Source organism: Buceros rhinoceros, unplaced genomic scaffold (genome assembly GCF_000710305.1).
Source record: "Buceros rhinoceros silvestris isolate BGI_N320 unplaced genomic scaffold, ASM71030v1 scaffold4145, whole genome shotgun sequence".
Taxonomy (NCBI): domain Eukaryota; kingdom Metazoa; phylum Chordata; class Aves; order Bucerotiformes; family Bucerotidae; genus Buceros; species Buceros rhinoceros.
In genome coordinates, this window is record NW_010411019.1 from 20,405 (window position 1) to 35,522 (window position 15,118).

At 38.8% G+C, this 15,118-nt stretch overlaps 1 protein-coding gene across 1 annotated transcript in view; it reads right to left on the reverse strand.

Annotated features, from left to right (window-relative positions):
• Positions 1-15,118, reverse strand: part of TTC7B (tetratricopeptide repeat domain 7B) — a gene marked incomplete at its 3' end in the record, with an annotated part of 52,582 nt that overhangs the window by 14,518 nt on the left and 22,946 nt on the right. Inside the window, exons 5-7 of the mRNA XM_010135833.1 lie at positions 8,506-8,584; positions 6,179-6,351; positions 3,291-3,354 (exon numbers count right to left, since the gene is read on the reverse strand). Of these exons, the coding sequence (XP_010134135.1) occupies positions 3,291-3,354; positions 6,179-6,351; positions 8,506-8,584 (316 nt within the window). The remainder of the gene's footprint in view (positions 1-3,290; positions 3,355-6,178; positions 6,352-8,505; positions 8,585-15,118) is intronic.

Sequence of the window (15,118 nt, forward strand, 5' to 3'; positions counted from 1 at the left end):
ACACCGAAGTAGCATTTGCAGTCCACTAGCAAGATCCATTTTTCTGGATATATGCTGCACTAGATCTAATCCTCAGTGAGGGGAACCTCAATGCATCCCACTCCTACCAGTGTGATGCCAGGGCCAGCAACAGATGCCCAGAGCCTGGAGAGAGCTCACAGGTCATCAGAAGCACAGCTGAAGAACAGCACAAAGGTATTTCAGCCACTCCAGCCAATACATCAGCTTCATCCAATTTAAATGCCTCTGCGCAAATGCACAACGCATGGGGAATAGAAAAAGAAGTTAGAGACGTGTGCAGGCCTGAAGGGTTATGATCTGATTGGCATCACCGAGACTTGGTGGAATGGCTTGCTACGTGAGGACAAGCAGAGGAGACAAGGAGGGCGTGTTGCCCTCTACATCCACGTCCAGCTGGAGTGCATGGAGCTCCAATTGGGGATGCATGAGAAGCCAACCGAGAGCTTATGGGTCAGGATTAAGGGGAGGGCAGGGACAGATGACATTATAGCGGGTCTGCTACAGGCCATCTGACCAGGAAGACCAAGCAGATGAGGCCCTCTACAGACAAATAGGAGCAGCCTTGTGTTCACAAGCCTTGGTCCTCATTGGGGATTTCAACCACCCCAATATCTGTTGGAGGGACAACACCTGCTGTATTGTCCCACAAGGTTCCTGGAATGTGTTGATGGTAACTTCCTTCTCCAAGTGACAAAGGCGCCAATGAGGAGAAGTGCTATGCTGGACCTTGTTCTCACCAACAAAGAGGGGCTGGTGGAGAATGCGAAGCTCAAGAGTAGCCTTGGCTGCAGTGACCATGAAATGTCAAAAGAGTTCAAGATCCTTGGGGCAGCAAGGAGGGTGCACAGCAAGCTCACTACCCTGAACTTCAGGAGATCAGACTTCATCCTCTCCAGGGATCTGCTTGGTACAGTACCATGGGATAAAGCCCTGGAAGGAAGAGAGGCCTAAGAAAGCTGCTTAATATTGAAGCATCACCTCCTCCGAGCTCAGGAGCAATGCATCCCAACAAAGACGAAGTCAGGCAGAAACTCCAGGAGGCCTGCACGGATGAACAAAGAGCTCATGGACCAATTCAAAAACAAAAAGGAAGCCTACAGAGGGTGGAAGCAAGGACAGTTAGTCTGGGAGGAATACAGAGAAATTGCCCAAGCAGCCAGAGATCAGGTTAGGAAAGCTAAAGCCCTGATAAAATTAAATCTGGTCAGGGACATCACGGCAACAAGAAAAGGTTCTACCTATGTACATCTGAGGTAAAAGGAAGACTAGGGAAAATGTGGGCCTCTCAGGAATGAAAGAGGAGACATGGTTAGCCAGGGCATAGGGAAGGCTGAGGTACTCAATGACTTTTTTGCCTTGGTCTTCACCAACAAATGCTCCAGCCACACCACCCAAGTCGCAGAAGGCAAACACAGGGATTGGGAGATGAAGAACCACCCACTGTAGGAGAAGATCAAGTTTGAGACCACCTAAGGAACATGAAGGTGCACAAGTTCATGGGACCTGATGAGCGCTATCTGTGCCTCCTGAGAGAACCGGCAGATGAAGTTGCTAAGCCACTACCCATCTAGTTGAGTTCCCACAGACTGGAAAAGGGGAAACATAACCCCATTTTTAAAAAGGCAAAAAAGGAAGACCTGGAGAACAACAGGCCCGTCAGTCTCACCTCTGTGCCCGCAAGATCACAGAGCAGATACTCCTAGAGCCTCGTTAAGGCACGTGGAGAATAAGGAGGTGATTGGTGACAGCCAAGATGGCTTCAATAAGGCAAATTGGGCCTAACAAATTTGGTGGCTTTCTACAACGGGGTTACAGCATTGGTGGATAGAGGAAGAGCAACTGACATCACCTGCCTGGGCTTGTGCAAAGCATTTGACACTGTCCCACATGACATCCTTGTCTCTAAACTGAAGAGACATGGATTTGACAGATGGACCACTCAGTGCATAAGGAATTGGCTGGATGGTCACACTCGAAGACTTGCAGTCAACAGCTCCACATCCAAGTGGAGATCACTGATGAATGGTGTTCCTTTGAAGCTGGTATAGAGACCAGCACTGTTTAATGTATTTGTCGGCAACACAGAGAGTGGGATTAAGTGCACCCTCAGAAAGCCTGCAGATGACATCATGCTGTGTGGTGTGCTCAACACACTGGAGGGAAGGGATGCCACTCAAAGGGACTTTGACAGGCTTGAGAGGTGGGCCTGTGTGAACCTCATGAAGTTCAACAAGGCCAAGTATAGGGCCCTGTACCTAGGGGCAATCCTAAACACAAATACAGGCTGGGCAACGAGTGGATTGAGAGCAGACCTGTGGAGAAGGACTTGAGGGTATCAGTGGATGAAAGACTAAATATGAGCCAGCAACGTGCACTCACAGCCCAGAAAGCCAGTTGCCTCCTGGGCTGCATCAAAAGACAGAGTAAGACAGACATGGACCTGCTGAAGCAGGTCCAGAGGAGGGCCACAAAGATGATCAGAGGCCTGGAGCACCTCTCCTATGAGGAAAGGTTGAGAGAGTTGGGGGTTTACAGCCTGGAGAAGAGAAGGCTCCAGGGAGACCTTATAGCGACCTTCCAATACTTCAAAGAGGTCTGGAAGAAAGATGGGGGGGCACTCTTCATCAGGGAGTGTAGTAACAGGAGGAGCAATGGTTTCAAACTGAAAGAGGGTAGGTTTAGATTAGATTTTAGGAAGAAATTCTTTCTTGTGAGGGTGGTGAGACACTGGAACAGGTTGCCCAGAGAAGTTGTGGATTGCCTGCTAAGGTGATTCAGCAAAGGCTGAATGCCAGCATCATCGAAAATCATTTAGGAATTTGAGTGATATCTGAGGTTTAATGCACAATGGAAAATACTTTTGGCTATGTTTCTTATGCTCATCTAGTAGTCTTTGATTTGTTTTTTACCACAAAAAAAATTTAATTTTTGAATCTGTCTGAATGGCAACCAGCTGGTCTAACAGTGGTTCATACTGGTAAGTGATGCCAAGTGAAAGACTGGTTTTGTGTTCTCTTGCCTATGATTAGGAGGAGGCTAGGCTCAGCTGCTCTAACGGAGTAAAACTCCTATTCATAACACTTGCAGACCTCATCTTGTTGTCTCAGAGGAACAGAACGTTGAGTCTCAGAAGTTACTGCCTTCCTAACAAAAAATAAAACTCAAGTCATAAAGTAAGGCATGACAAAAAAAAGTTCTATTTAAATTTTTAAAAGACAAGAAAAACACACACCCATACAGCACATGCACATTTGTTCTATTTTACCTACCATAGATTCACTAATAAGCAGCAACAATAAGGCTTCTTCTGTATTTTCTTGAGGACAAAAGATGCTGTTCAAAATGAGAATTTAATTATTTAAGCGGAACACATTACTTTTAGGAGTAGCTTACAAAAATAGCAAGAGTACTGTAAAAGTGGAAAATTTCCAGAGAAGAGAACAGAGAGTAAATTGCATAGATAAAGTGATTGGTTAAAATGCATTTCTTTGCAATGCTCTAAATTTGCATTTCAGAAAAGCTAGCCAAACACAGTAACAGAACAAAACCATGAATACCTAGGAAGAAGTTTCCTACATATCTGTCTTGCTATTCATTGTCTTAGGTACTTACTTTCAATCACTGCTAGAGATGAGATACTTGGCTAGATATGATCTATTTATCTCATCATTACATGACATTTATCTGATCTGGTATTAATCACTCTGATGTGATGAATGAAAAGGACTTAATTACATGCTCCGTTGAAATTGTGGAACTCCTCACTTGCATGCTCCAGAACAAGAAAATTACACTGAACAAGGCCCCAGTTTTGGAGGAGGCATGTTTCTACAGAAGGATGAGTTGAGAACGAAGAACCGAAGTTTGAAAGACTGAGCCTGAGAAACCTGCTATAAGTATTCTGGACCAAAGAAGGAGAATTGCTAGAAATCTTTGAAGATAAAGGCCATTGTACTTGCTAGTAATAATGACCCCAAAATTACGTTAACTTGCTGCTGTATAGAGTATACATTAATAGAAACCTGCAAAAAATGCAGCTAAGTAAGTCAAATGCCTGCAGTATAAGAGTATTTTATGTTACAATGTAAAGATACTATGAACACTACAACAAAACTTCTCTTCAGAATTTAGTAGGGCTACTTCTGTAAGCAATCTACCATAGAAACAGACTGTCTTGCACATAACAACAAAGTAACGTTATGGAAAAAAATCTTTCATAAGTAACTAATATGGCATATACACTGTAAGAGAGGAACAGACTGTTCTTTAGGATTTGCTGTGTGAAACCAAGTAGTTTGAATGAGAAAATGTGTGACTGCATAAACAGATTTCCTCACATTTAGGCAATAAATGCATAATTTTAAGTGTAGTGATCAAGGTGTATCCACAAATCAGGTATTTCCTTTTGACCAAAAAGATTGCCTGCATGTACAGTTTGTTAACCACGTACCTGCAGAGAAACACGGTAGTTGTTCTGGCAAACTGAATGTTCAAATCTATATCTGACCTTTCCCTAAAGCTCAGAAGACTGCTTCTTAATCACTTCACATCCTAGACAGAGTCAGACAAGACTGAAACTAAAAAACTCACAATGCCTGGGTTTTAATCCAGCTAGACCACAATATATATATAAAAAAATTGTTGGAAAAAAGAGTCAAAAATTTCATATGGAACAGACGACAATCTCCTCAAAAGAGATTCCCAGATCACACCAATTTCACAGAATCACAGAATAGTTGAGGCTGGAGGAGGTGTCTGGGAATCATCAATGCAGGATCAACTGACAGGTTACCCAGGATCATGTCCAGTTGGATTTTTAATATCTCCAGTGATACTCTTCAGACTCCACAAACTCTTACGTAAAATATTCTTCTTAAACTCAAATAGAATGTCAATCTTCTCCATCTATATTACTTAGCACTGTTCTGCTACGGCAAATTGCAATCTCAGCTAGATCATTAACTCCACTGCTAAATCTATTTCTCAGTTCTCTGGCTCCCAGTGCTTTCCAGCATGGATCCAAACAAGCAACGAATAGCTGTTGACTGTATTAAATATATATATATATATAAAAATACAAGATCCGACAAAGACTTGTGTGTAGAATACAAGTAGAGCAGTGCAAAGGTTGCAGCTTATGAGAAACAAGCATGCCACAAAGTTTTGTCAGATCAACTTGGTATTAATGCCATAAAAAACAAATTAAAAAAGATAGTGCCAATCAATTAAGATTTCACCAGTATGCTTTGACACAAGCACGTGACTTTCAGGCAGTAAGCTACACCCAAGGATTGTAATAAAGTGCAACATTTTGTCAGAGTGTGTCCAAGGAAAATAACTTTACTTTAGTAACCATTTTTCATTTGATCAGATACAAAGAAACAACAAGCTATTAACTTTCAAGGAAAAGTTCAAATTCAAGGAAATGGCTATCTACATTTAACACTACACTGATGGTGATTCATTTTGAAAAAAACCCACACATTTTCAGGAAACAAGAGATACACACCAAAGCTACTCTAGATTTAACCCTGGGGTTCACTACACAAAAATGATCCATAGCACACCACTTAGCTGAATCAGTGAAAGAGTGACACTCGACAAAAAGGCAGCATCACAGAGAAATGCCAACACTAACTTAAGAAGACTAAACGGTAGCTGCCTTGGGAAATAAACCACCTTTGAAACTGCCAGATAAATTGCTAGATATGTTTTGTTTTTTTCACAGTGTTTCAGGGATTAACTTGAATCTCCATATTGCTCTTTCCTTTCTATCATAAAGCAGAATAGAGGTCTAGAAACAGCACATAACTTTTAAAAAGTGCAATATCAGGTTTGCCACCCAGTTCATGTTTTCTTTTGTATCCCAGGCATAATAAGAGAGATTTACTCTACCATATAACACAGTATAGAACAATTTTTTTTTTATATATAATTGAGAAAAAAAGGTATTGTCCATACAGAGCAAAGTTCTACTTGGAGAAGGATGTTTCTTCCCTAGTTCTCTTCAGGGAATATGTGTACACATACAGCATGGGAAACACTCCCATTCACATTGCCCGATTCCTTCTGTTTTCAAAAATACAAACTAAAGAACCCAGTGCACTGGGTAACAATTGCAGTTATAGAAACAAGAGAGGTATAAACTCAGCCATACTTTTCTCCAGTGTATACCCGCGGTCTTCTACTGAGCGCATAATTCTTAGTATTTGAACCTTTTCGAAGTGGATCATCTAGAGGGGATTGGTGAGGAGGATCTTCCAGTGGATTCCAATAACTCTGTTCACACATGCCTCGTAACAAGATTTCAGCCAGTTGTCTTGCTATCGTCTGTAAAAGTGAAAGATAAAATATTTTCCTTACAAATGCCAAATACAAACTCTTCAAAAACGCTTGGATTATTTCTAATGAAGACTAGTCATGTAGAATATATTTTCTGTTATTTTAAAACATCCAAAAAATTTGGCATACTGCTGTTTGAAAGGTACAAGTACTCAACTGAATTCTCTAAACATGAAAAAAAAAATGGCAATAGCAAACAATTTTTCAATTTCATCAGTTAAATCCACTAAGTCTGAATTATTAACACCACCAACTGTTGCTCCTGAGACTGGAGCACATCCAGGCATATTTTCAGATATTTTGTGCTCAATAACCTCTACTGCCTCTCCAGGCCTGAAGCAGATGTTTCCGTGGGAGAGACCATAGCGGAGCACATATTTTCCTGTGGCCTGTGGAGAGGACCACAGTGGAGCAGATGTCCACACTGCAGCCTGCTGAGAGGAGGCTCCATGGAGTGGACCAGGTTGGTATTCCCTGAAGGAACTGCAGCCCATGGGAGGGACCCCACGCTGGAGTAGAGGAGAAGTGTGAGGAGTAAGGAGCAGCAGAGAGGAACTGGTATGGACTCACCACAACCCTTCACCCCCCATGCACCACTCAGAATGAAAGGGTAGGGAGAGGAGGTAGAAGAGTCAGGAATGAAGGACTGAAGTTGAACCTGGGGAAAGGGGGCGGGGGAAAGGAGTTTTAGTTTTTGTCTTTGTTTTTCACAATCCCATTCTCTTTTAATCGACAGTAAATTAATTTCCCCCAAGTTGAGTCTGGTTTGCCCATGACAGTAACTGGTAAGCAAACTTCCTGTCCTTACCTCGGCCCACAAGCTTTTCTGTGTTATTTTGTCCCCATCATGTTAAGAAAGGGGAACGAGAGAGCAACTGGATGGGTATCTGGCAGCCAGCCAAGATCAACCCACCACAGAGTTACAGTCCAAACACCAGCTGACTGGGGCTTCTGATAACTTATACTTGAAGGTGCTAATGTTCGCTGCTGTAGGTAAGGCCCAGGAAGAATGAAACAAGGCTGTAGACCAGCATGAAAAAGTTTATTTCGACCCACTATTCTTGGCACCAGATATTTAAGTGTAAAAATATGTACATAAATACTATTTAAGTAAATAATTTAAAGCTTTTAATTCATCCTATAATCTATAACCATCAAATTAATCTCCTCTTTAATGTTTAACACATATGCATACAAGCTGCACAACTATATCTATCAAGATGACAAAAACTCAGAGATTAGCACCAGGGCAGAAGAAAGAAAGCAAGGTCTACACTTGCATCAGAATTAGCAGTGTTTCCCAGCTACAGGTGTGTAATTTTTAAGCCACAGACAGCACCATATGACCCGTCTCTTTCGCCTTAATTCCTATACCATAAAAAGCTCTTCATCTTCTGCTCTAAGAAAGTTTGCAATATTATCTCTCTCCACTGAAAGATTATTGCTATTTAGTAATTTTATTATCCTTACCAGGAATCAGTATTTAAGCAAATTAAGAAACCAATAACCTTCCTTATTATCACTTCGGAAGTTTTACAGTCCTAGTATTAAGGAAACTAATGTAGGACATTTTGAAAATCATTACATTACAGCCAAAGATATAGGCTTTGGCCTTTTATATATAAAAGATGCAAAATATCACTCTTTTGGTAGAAGTTTATTTTCTAATAATATAAAGACCAAATCTTTATTATTTTGCTTTTATTATTTTCCTTTAAGAGGCTTTATTACAAAAATGAGGAAATGATAACCTGATAACTTCCAACTTAATAGAGCACAGATTAAAGACACTCTGCCCCATTACACTACAGAAATATGAAACACACTTGTGAAACTACAGTAAGTCATAAAAAGGGCAATTACAATTAAGGTTGAAAGCATGGTCAGTCAGAGACTGATCAGGTTTTGACCATAACCACAAATGGGAAATTAAATAAGGGAGAGACAGGGTATCAAACATGCCTTTTCGTTTTAGTCATTCACCTAAGCCAAGAAATGTAACTTTCAAAGTGGTGGATAACAGATCCTGATCAATACACTGTGTATCTGATTATTTGTCTCTAACTCATCCACTATATTTATGATTTATCTGCCTACTAAAATTCAGATGCTACAATAGAAATGTGATTTAATATAACTTACCATTCGCAGATTTTGTGTAGTTCTTGTCTCGACAGCTCTTAGTAACTCTCTAAATCTACCAACTCCTCTCGTCAAGTTCCTGTATATAAACATAGAATTTGACAGGATTCCAACTTGGACATAGTAACACCTTAATATATTGCTCGATAATATTAAAATTCACACTATCATTTTTTCCCCTTGCATATCGTCATCACCTTTTTGTGAGACAGATATATTATTTTTTAATCTAGAAACCCCACCACTGATTACCATAACAACATTCCCTGACAGTTTATGGAAAAAAATAAATATTTTCATGATCAGTACAGTCAAGAGAAAGTGAGGAAAAGTGTAAGAAGTGACCACCTCAAAGAGGGAAAAAACAAAACTGAAGTTGGTCTTGCTACTACAATTGTTTTAATTTTCAATTACATTAGTCTTCAAAGTATAAACGTTGGAAACAAGAAAAGACAGCATTCCATTTTAGCTGCCTCTTCACACCTTAAAATGGAGAAATAAAAAAGGAGTAGATCTAATAATCCTCAGTGAAAGTAATGTAATATTTTAAACTCCTTTTCAGAGGAAAGAGCACAAACAGAGCATGGCCTACTGTATGGCCAGAAGAGGACTGGGGAATCAGTGTTCTGTTCTTGACTCCATCTGCATTTTGGTGTGGCTTCTACAACTCAAGGTTCTTTGTCTATGCTTCTTCCACTTCTGCTGCCTAAACAGCTTTTGCAAAGAGATTCAAAATCCTTCATACTAATAATTTTAGCAGATCTGAACTTTCTTCTTAAACAACATATTGTTTTGGATGGTCTTACAGTTTTATCTTTTTTCTCATGTCTGTATCAGTTATCTCAGCTATCTGGGTTTTTTTTAATTGCACTTAATAGCAGTTGAGAATATTTTATTTTGTATTAATAACGTTTGCCTTTGAACTGGTGAAGGACTGTGTTGACATTTTGCTGAGCTGAAAAACAGAACTCTGCAATCTCAACATAGGACAGTCATTTCACTATTTCAAGTTTAGTTGCAAAACAAACTGATTTGATCAAAAGCATGTGTTGTGTTAAATCACGGCTGTTATGTCATACAGTTGTATTATCTTAAGATGTAAATCTATGTGGAAGTTGCGTAACATTTACCTAACATGGGCTCAAAAGAGAAAAGAAATATTACACACTGTGTAAGCTTTCAATATGAGCACTCTTGCCCTGAACTATAAAGCTGATGTTGAAACTGCCATCCACATTCAGATGTCTTTATTTACAAATATATTTAAAATACTGATCTTCTGAATGGTAGATTTGAACAAGTTCCAAAAAAGCCAGCACTTTTACACAGATACTTTGTTTACAGTTGGTTGCAGAATTCCTGAACCAGTGTTTGATGCAAGAGATCTTGCTACAGAATTGTAGAACTCTGATCATTTTACCTAGAGACCTACTCACTTATTTTACTCTTCAGATTGCATACCAGAGGTCATCTCTGTTCTGTTATTATATAATCAAGGATTATCAGTATATTTCAGAAACTTTAGTAAAGAAACTTTAGCACAGACATCTTTCACTAGCACAAGTTCATCATCTAAAACACTTTTATATAAAACTCCATTTAAAAAGAACCATCATTTCCAAATAACAAAACCTGTATTAGCAGGTTGTAAGCTATGCCAGCTGGGTAAGAAGAAATAAGCACCAGTCACACCAGAAATAATGACTGATAGTAACAGGTCCACATCACAGCAGAGCTTGATCATAGAGTGACCAGTTATTACAGAAAATTAATCTTCTGTATACATCTAACACAGATACAACTGCATGAAAGATTATATTTATTTATATATTTCACACAGGCAGGCCTCTTAATAGCTAGTTAATATTTCATCAACTTCATACAGTAATGAAGCACAGAAAGTCAGTAGGACAAATTTTAAGAAAATCTCTGAACTCAGTGGAAGCTGGATACCTGCTGCACCCTGGAAAGACAAAATACCATTCGGTAATACCACTCTCCAAATATTTTAGAGAGCCAAAACCAGACCACTGGAACCCCAGCGCTAAGTCCTCTGTTCCAAGTGCATATTTCCCATGAATGGGGCGTTCTCTCAAGGACTGTATTGCAAAGTCACAGATGTGTCCTCAGAACAAGATGTAAAAAAAAAGACTTGCCAAAAAAATCAAATGTTGCCTGTAAAATTGTCAAAAAAGAGCAAGCACTTGTCAGCTTGAAACACTGATTTCCCAGTACAGATAAAACATGTTCTATGTAGTAGAACTTCAAATCACAATAATTAAAATCTTTACGAAATTTTAGGATTTGGCTTTTTTCTTCATATGGTTTATGCCTTTTGATGTGTTACAAGAATAAAATGTAAAATAATCCATGAAAACGTATACAACTTTTAAAAGTCCCTAAGGACTTCATGACAGGTTGTTATTAGTAACCTGTTACATTTTTATAAGCATCTGCAAGAGACTGAAACGTGTGACTGAATTTCTACTATATCATGGAAAAAGCAGTAAGATTATACAAGAAGAAAAACAAACAAACTTAAAATACAGAATAAATTTTTGCTTCACAAAGCATTTAACAGCGATCCACTGCACACGTGAACACAAACACAATACAGATTCGTCAAGCATCTTCTACGTGAGGTATACTAAGAAAATAAAAGCACTTCAAAACTACAATCTAAATCACCCAAAAATTTAGTTAAATGCTTTGAAAGACAAGGAGTGAAGCAAAATATAGCATGAACAATATGCCAGACCTCCACACTGCACTGCTTTTAGCAAAGTACATTTCCTGTATTTGTTAGTAGTTTGTAACACTGAGAAGAGAGTGACGGCTGTTCTGGCACATACTTTTCCCATCTAGCCTAGGAAGCACACTTTTACCTGCAATATATTTTTTTACTACGATGTCCCTTCATCTGAGCAGTTCCACCCTTGCTGATTGAATGCCAGAGCAAAAGGGCAGGTTAACTAAGAAAACAACGTCCCAGTGTCTGTAAACGACTTTGAGATCCCTTTTGTTCTGGACACAAGGAACGTAAAGGTACACTAACATGCACTCAGAGCTGACACATTTTCTGTAATTTCAGACAAGACAAATACAGCCCACAGGCAGACACTGCTAGTTACGTGCATGTATGTTTATACGACCTTCTCTCATCAGAACATGCCCAAGTCAAGCCCTTTGAATTGCATCTTCCTAGTTTTTAAAGACTAATTAAAATGTTTGCTGCTTTAAATCTTCAAGGAGAAAAAACACCTACCTTGACTCTTTAAATAGCACTATACCAGTAAAAGACTGAGAATCAGGATTTAAAGGTACAATCTACTCCTGGAAAGTCTATACAAATTGATGCACTTAGGGCTAATTTGCATTCTGCTTGATTGAAGTGATAAAATAGAAATTGCTTTTGGAATTGAGCCCACTTCCCAAAAGCGCATTCTCTTTCCTCTCTCTCACTTTCTATATTTATATACAGAAAAAGAAACACAATGTTTGTAAACTCAGTGGCACATTGTAAGTTATAAAGTTAGTGGTTTTACCCCAGGAATTCCAATGGCAAAGAAAGGTAATTGTTTTAAAGGGAAGGAGTAAGGGCAGGCACAATTCTTGATAAGCACGTCAATCACAACAGCAGCATTTCAGTAACTTTGGTGTGACTGACATGCTTTCAAAAAACCATAACAATGATTTAAATCCATACACTCTAGCTAAAAACTTTTGGCCAAATAAGAGTAATTTACACAGTATTAAGACTAGAAATCATTTTACACTGAATCAAGTTACTATATAAGCAAAAAGCAAGAATTGTGACAAATCAAGAGATTAACTCCTTAGCAGTAACAGAACATCCTAATACTGAGGCATATCATTTGCCATACTAGAGAAGTTGCTTTATACAGGCTTACAAAGATGAGTTAAAAAGACAAAAATTAAAAAGGAGTGAAATTCAATGGCTTTCTGCAATAAAGTTAATAAAGGTCTGACCAAATGGACACGGCTAAGTCTTCTACACAACTGATGATGCTTTGGATGGTTGTGACTAATGTCTGTGTCTGTTTTCCTTCAGGTTTAAGGAGTGGGGGGAGCATAATTTAATCCACAATTAGAACAATGATGGGTATTGCAATCTAGTGAAATTCAAGTCACCGCCATCAAATATCCTGATAAGGTTCGGATATCTACTCCAAAAGGCCAACACAGTTGCAACTTCAGAAAGTTCTGTTTTCCCTCTCTTTCTTTCACATTTATACTTTGAAGAGCCAATATTCTCACAATAGCACATGATTTCCACAAAACATATCACTGGGAATTAATTCCTGAATTACATGTAGGAAATCCTTTATTTCCTGCCTGAATCTAAATTATTCTTTCTTGAAGCAGATAAGAAAAAAAAAAATCAGTATCTTGATACACTTCTCATTTTACCCACTGTTAACTCAGGAAGAAAGAAAACTCCCAGGTATTTCAAAATTCACTACAGAAGATTATGTTTGCTTGATGCTTGAAGATTCTTGATTGATGTTTGGGCTTCTAAATGAAACATCTTGAGTGTCCCATTATGGCTACATAAGCCTAAGTATTTGAAACAGCCCAATCAAGCAGCAATTCTTGCCTTCATGCATTCAAAATGAAAATGCTTGCTTCCCAGACTGCAGTTCCGCTGGTAGCTAAGCCTACCTAATGGTTCACTACCAAAAGAGGAAGGTCTCATTCTCCCCTCCTGGTGTTTGTCCAATTTTTCCATCATTCCTCCTTCTTCATATCTTCCTACTCTTGCCTGCATGGTCAGACCTCTTTTCTCACAGCCACACCAGCCATTATCATACTTCCCAGTGAATCAATTTGTCTCACTGAAATGACAGAAAGCTGTATTTTCTTTGCTGTTTGTTTTCTGCTCTTTTGAAAATGAAATGAGTCCACAGAAGAGTCAAACAGGTCCCTGAACCAGCAAAAAGCAAACAAGAAAAATGCATGCCAGGAGTGTAGGTATGGTTAAGATGAGAGCAGGTAACTCCACAGTGTCAGGATGCTACACATTTGGTTTACTACTTCTCTTGATACCACTTCCTCAGAATGTTCTTTCATGCAGGTGTATATATAAAACACACCACATTACATCTGTGTATGTGTGTATATACTAAGTACCAGATTCAACTATTTACAACACAAAGACCGGATTTACAAAAGGACTTCTCCAGTTACTGGAGACAGAGTGCATTAAAAGTCTTGCCCTTTACCTCCTATTATTTTGCAAATTTCACCTTTCAAGCAGAGACGTAGTCAGAGAAAGAAATGGGGGTAGATTAAGAAGGTGCTAAAGAAAACCATAAACAAAAAAAGCCCACTCTTGAACTCACAATAAAAAACTGCTAAACATGACAGAAAGTTTTACCAAGGAAATAAGTTAACAGAGGGAATAAAGTAAATAGAATTTATTCTGGAAAATATTTAATATTGTATTACACATCGGTCAGTTTGGATTGTCACAAAGTTTATAGAGTTATTTTACCTATATTTAAAAGAAAATACAAAAAAACCTCCTACAGAACTAGAAGGAAGAATGCGCAGCATCAACAGTGATTTTTTTAGACTACCAAACTGAAGACCTAGGAGGCCACTCAGTTTAATATCAAGCATGATAAAAGCATGGAGAACTTCAGCAGAATGACCAACATGGGCACCGTTTTACAACCTGTCTTTAAGATTCAAAGGTCAGAAATTAGCAGCAGAAACCATAAAGGAATCATACGCTGATAAGATGCAAGATTTCAAACAGCAACAAAACAGCTTGGATGCATCAACAGAAATACAACATTTGACAGAACCCAAAGAGCTAATCTGAAGCGACAAGTTAAATATTTAATCAGAGTAAGTGCTGAGCAATGACAAATAAGGCCAAACCCTGAGCGCTGCACGTGGTTTAGTCCTCGAAGCAGTGATAAAGAAGAGGAAGGGTGAGCAGAATAGTGAGCCACCCTTGAAATGAAAGGAAATTGGGGGCAACATGTATTGAAGAATTAAGCTGAGTTGTGAAGGGGTGGTATTCACTGACACTGTATGACTGTCCAATATGAAAACCAGAGAATAATACAGTGGATGGCAATGTGAACACAGCAGTATGTTAAGTGTGAAAAATTACAGTGAAAATGGACCATGGGAGGGAGAAGAGCAGAGAGGGGAGAGAGGGGGGAGAGGAGAAAGGTTATCAAACATCTGTTGATTTTCTAACTCTCTTGGTAACCCGTAGAGATGTTTAATTTTGAAGCTACCACTAGCTAGAATTTTGAAGCTACCGCTTCTACTTAGCTAGAGATGTTAAAATTGGAAGAACACACACAGTTTTCCACTACTTCAAGTTGTTTATGTGCCATTTATTCAACAGTATAGTTAATAAGAGTTTTGTACTTTTTATTGCCAGCTCTTGTACTTGCTATCAGGCTGTTATACTAAAACAAAGTAGAATTGAGGACAAGATTTTCTTTCCTTTTTTGCACAAAATGGCAATTCTGAAAATGTTTTCTAAGCTGTCTTTTATTTTTAACAGCTTCAAATTAATAATGAACCAGCACTCCAATGTAATTGAATACATCAACTTGGGGAAAGGCAG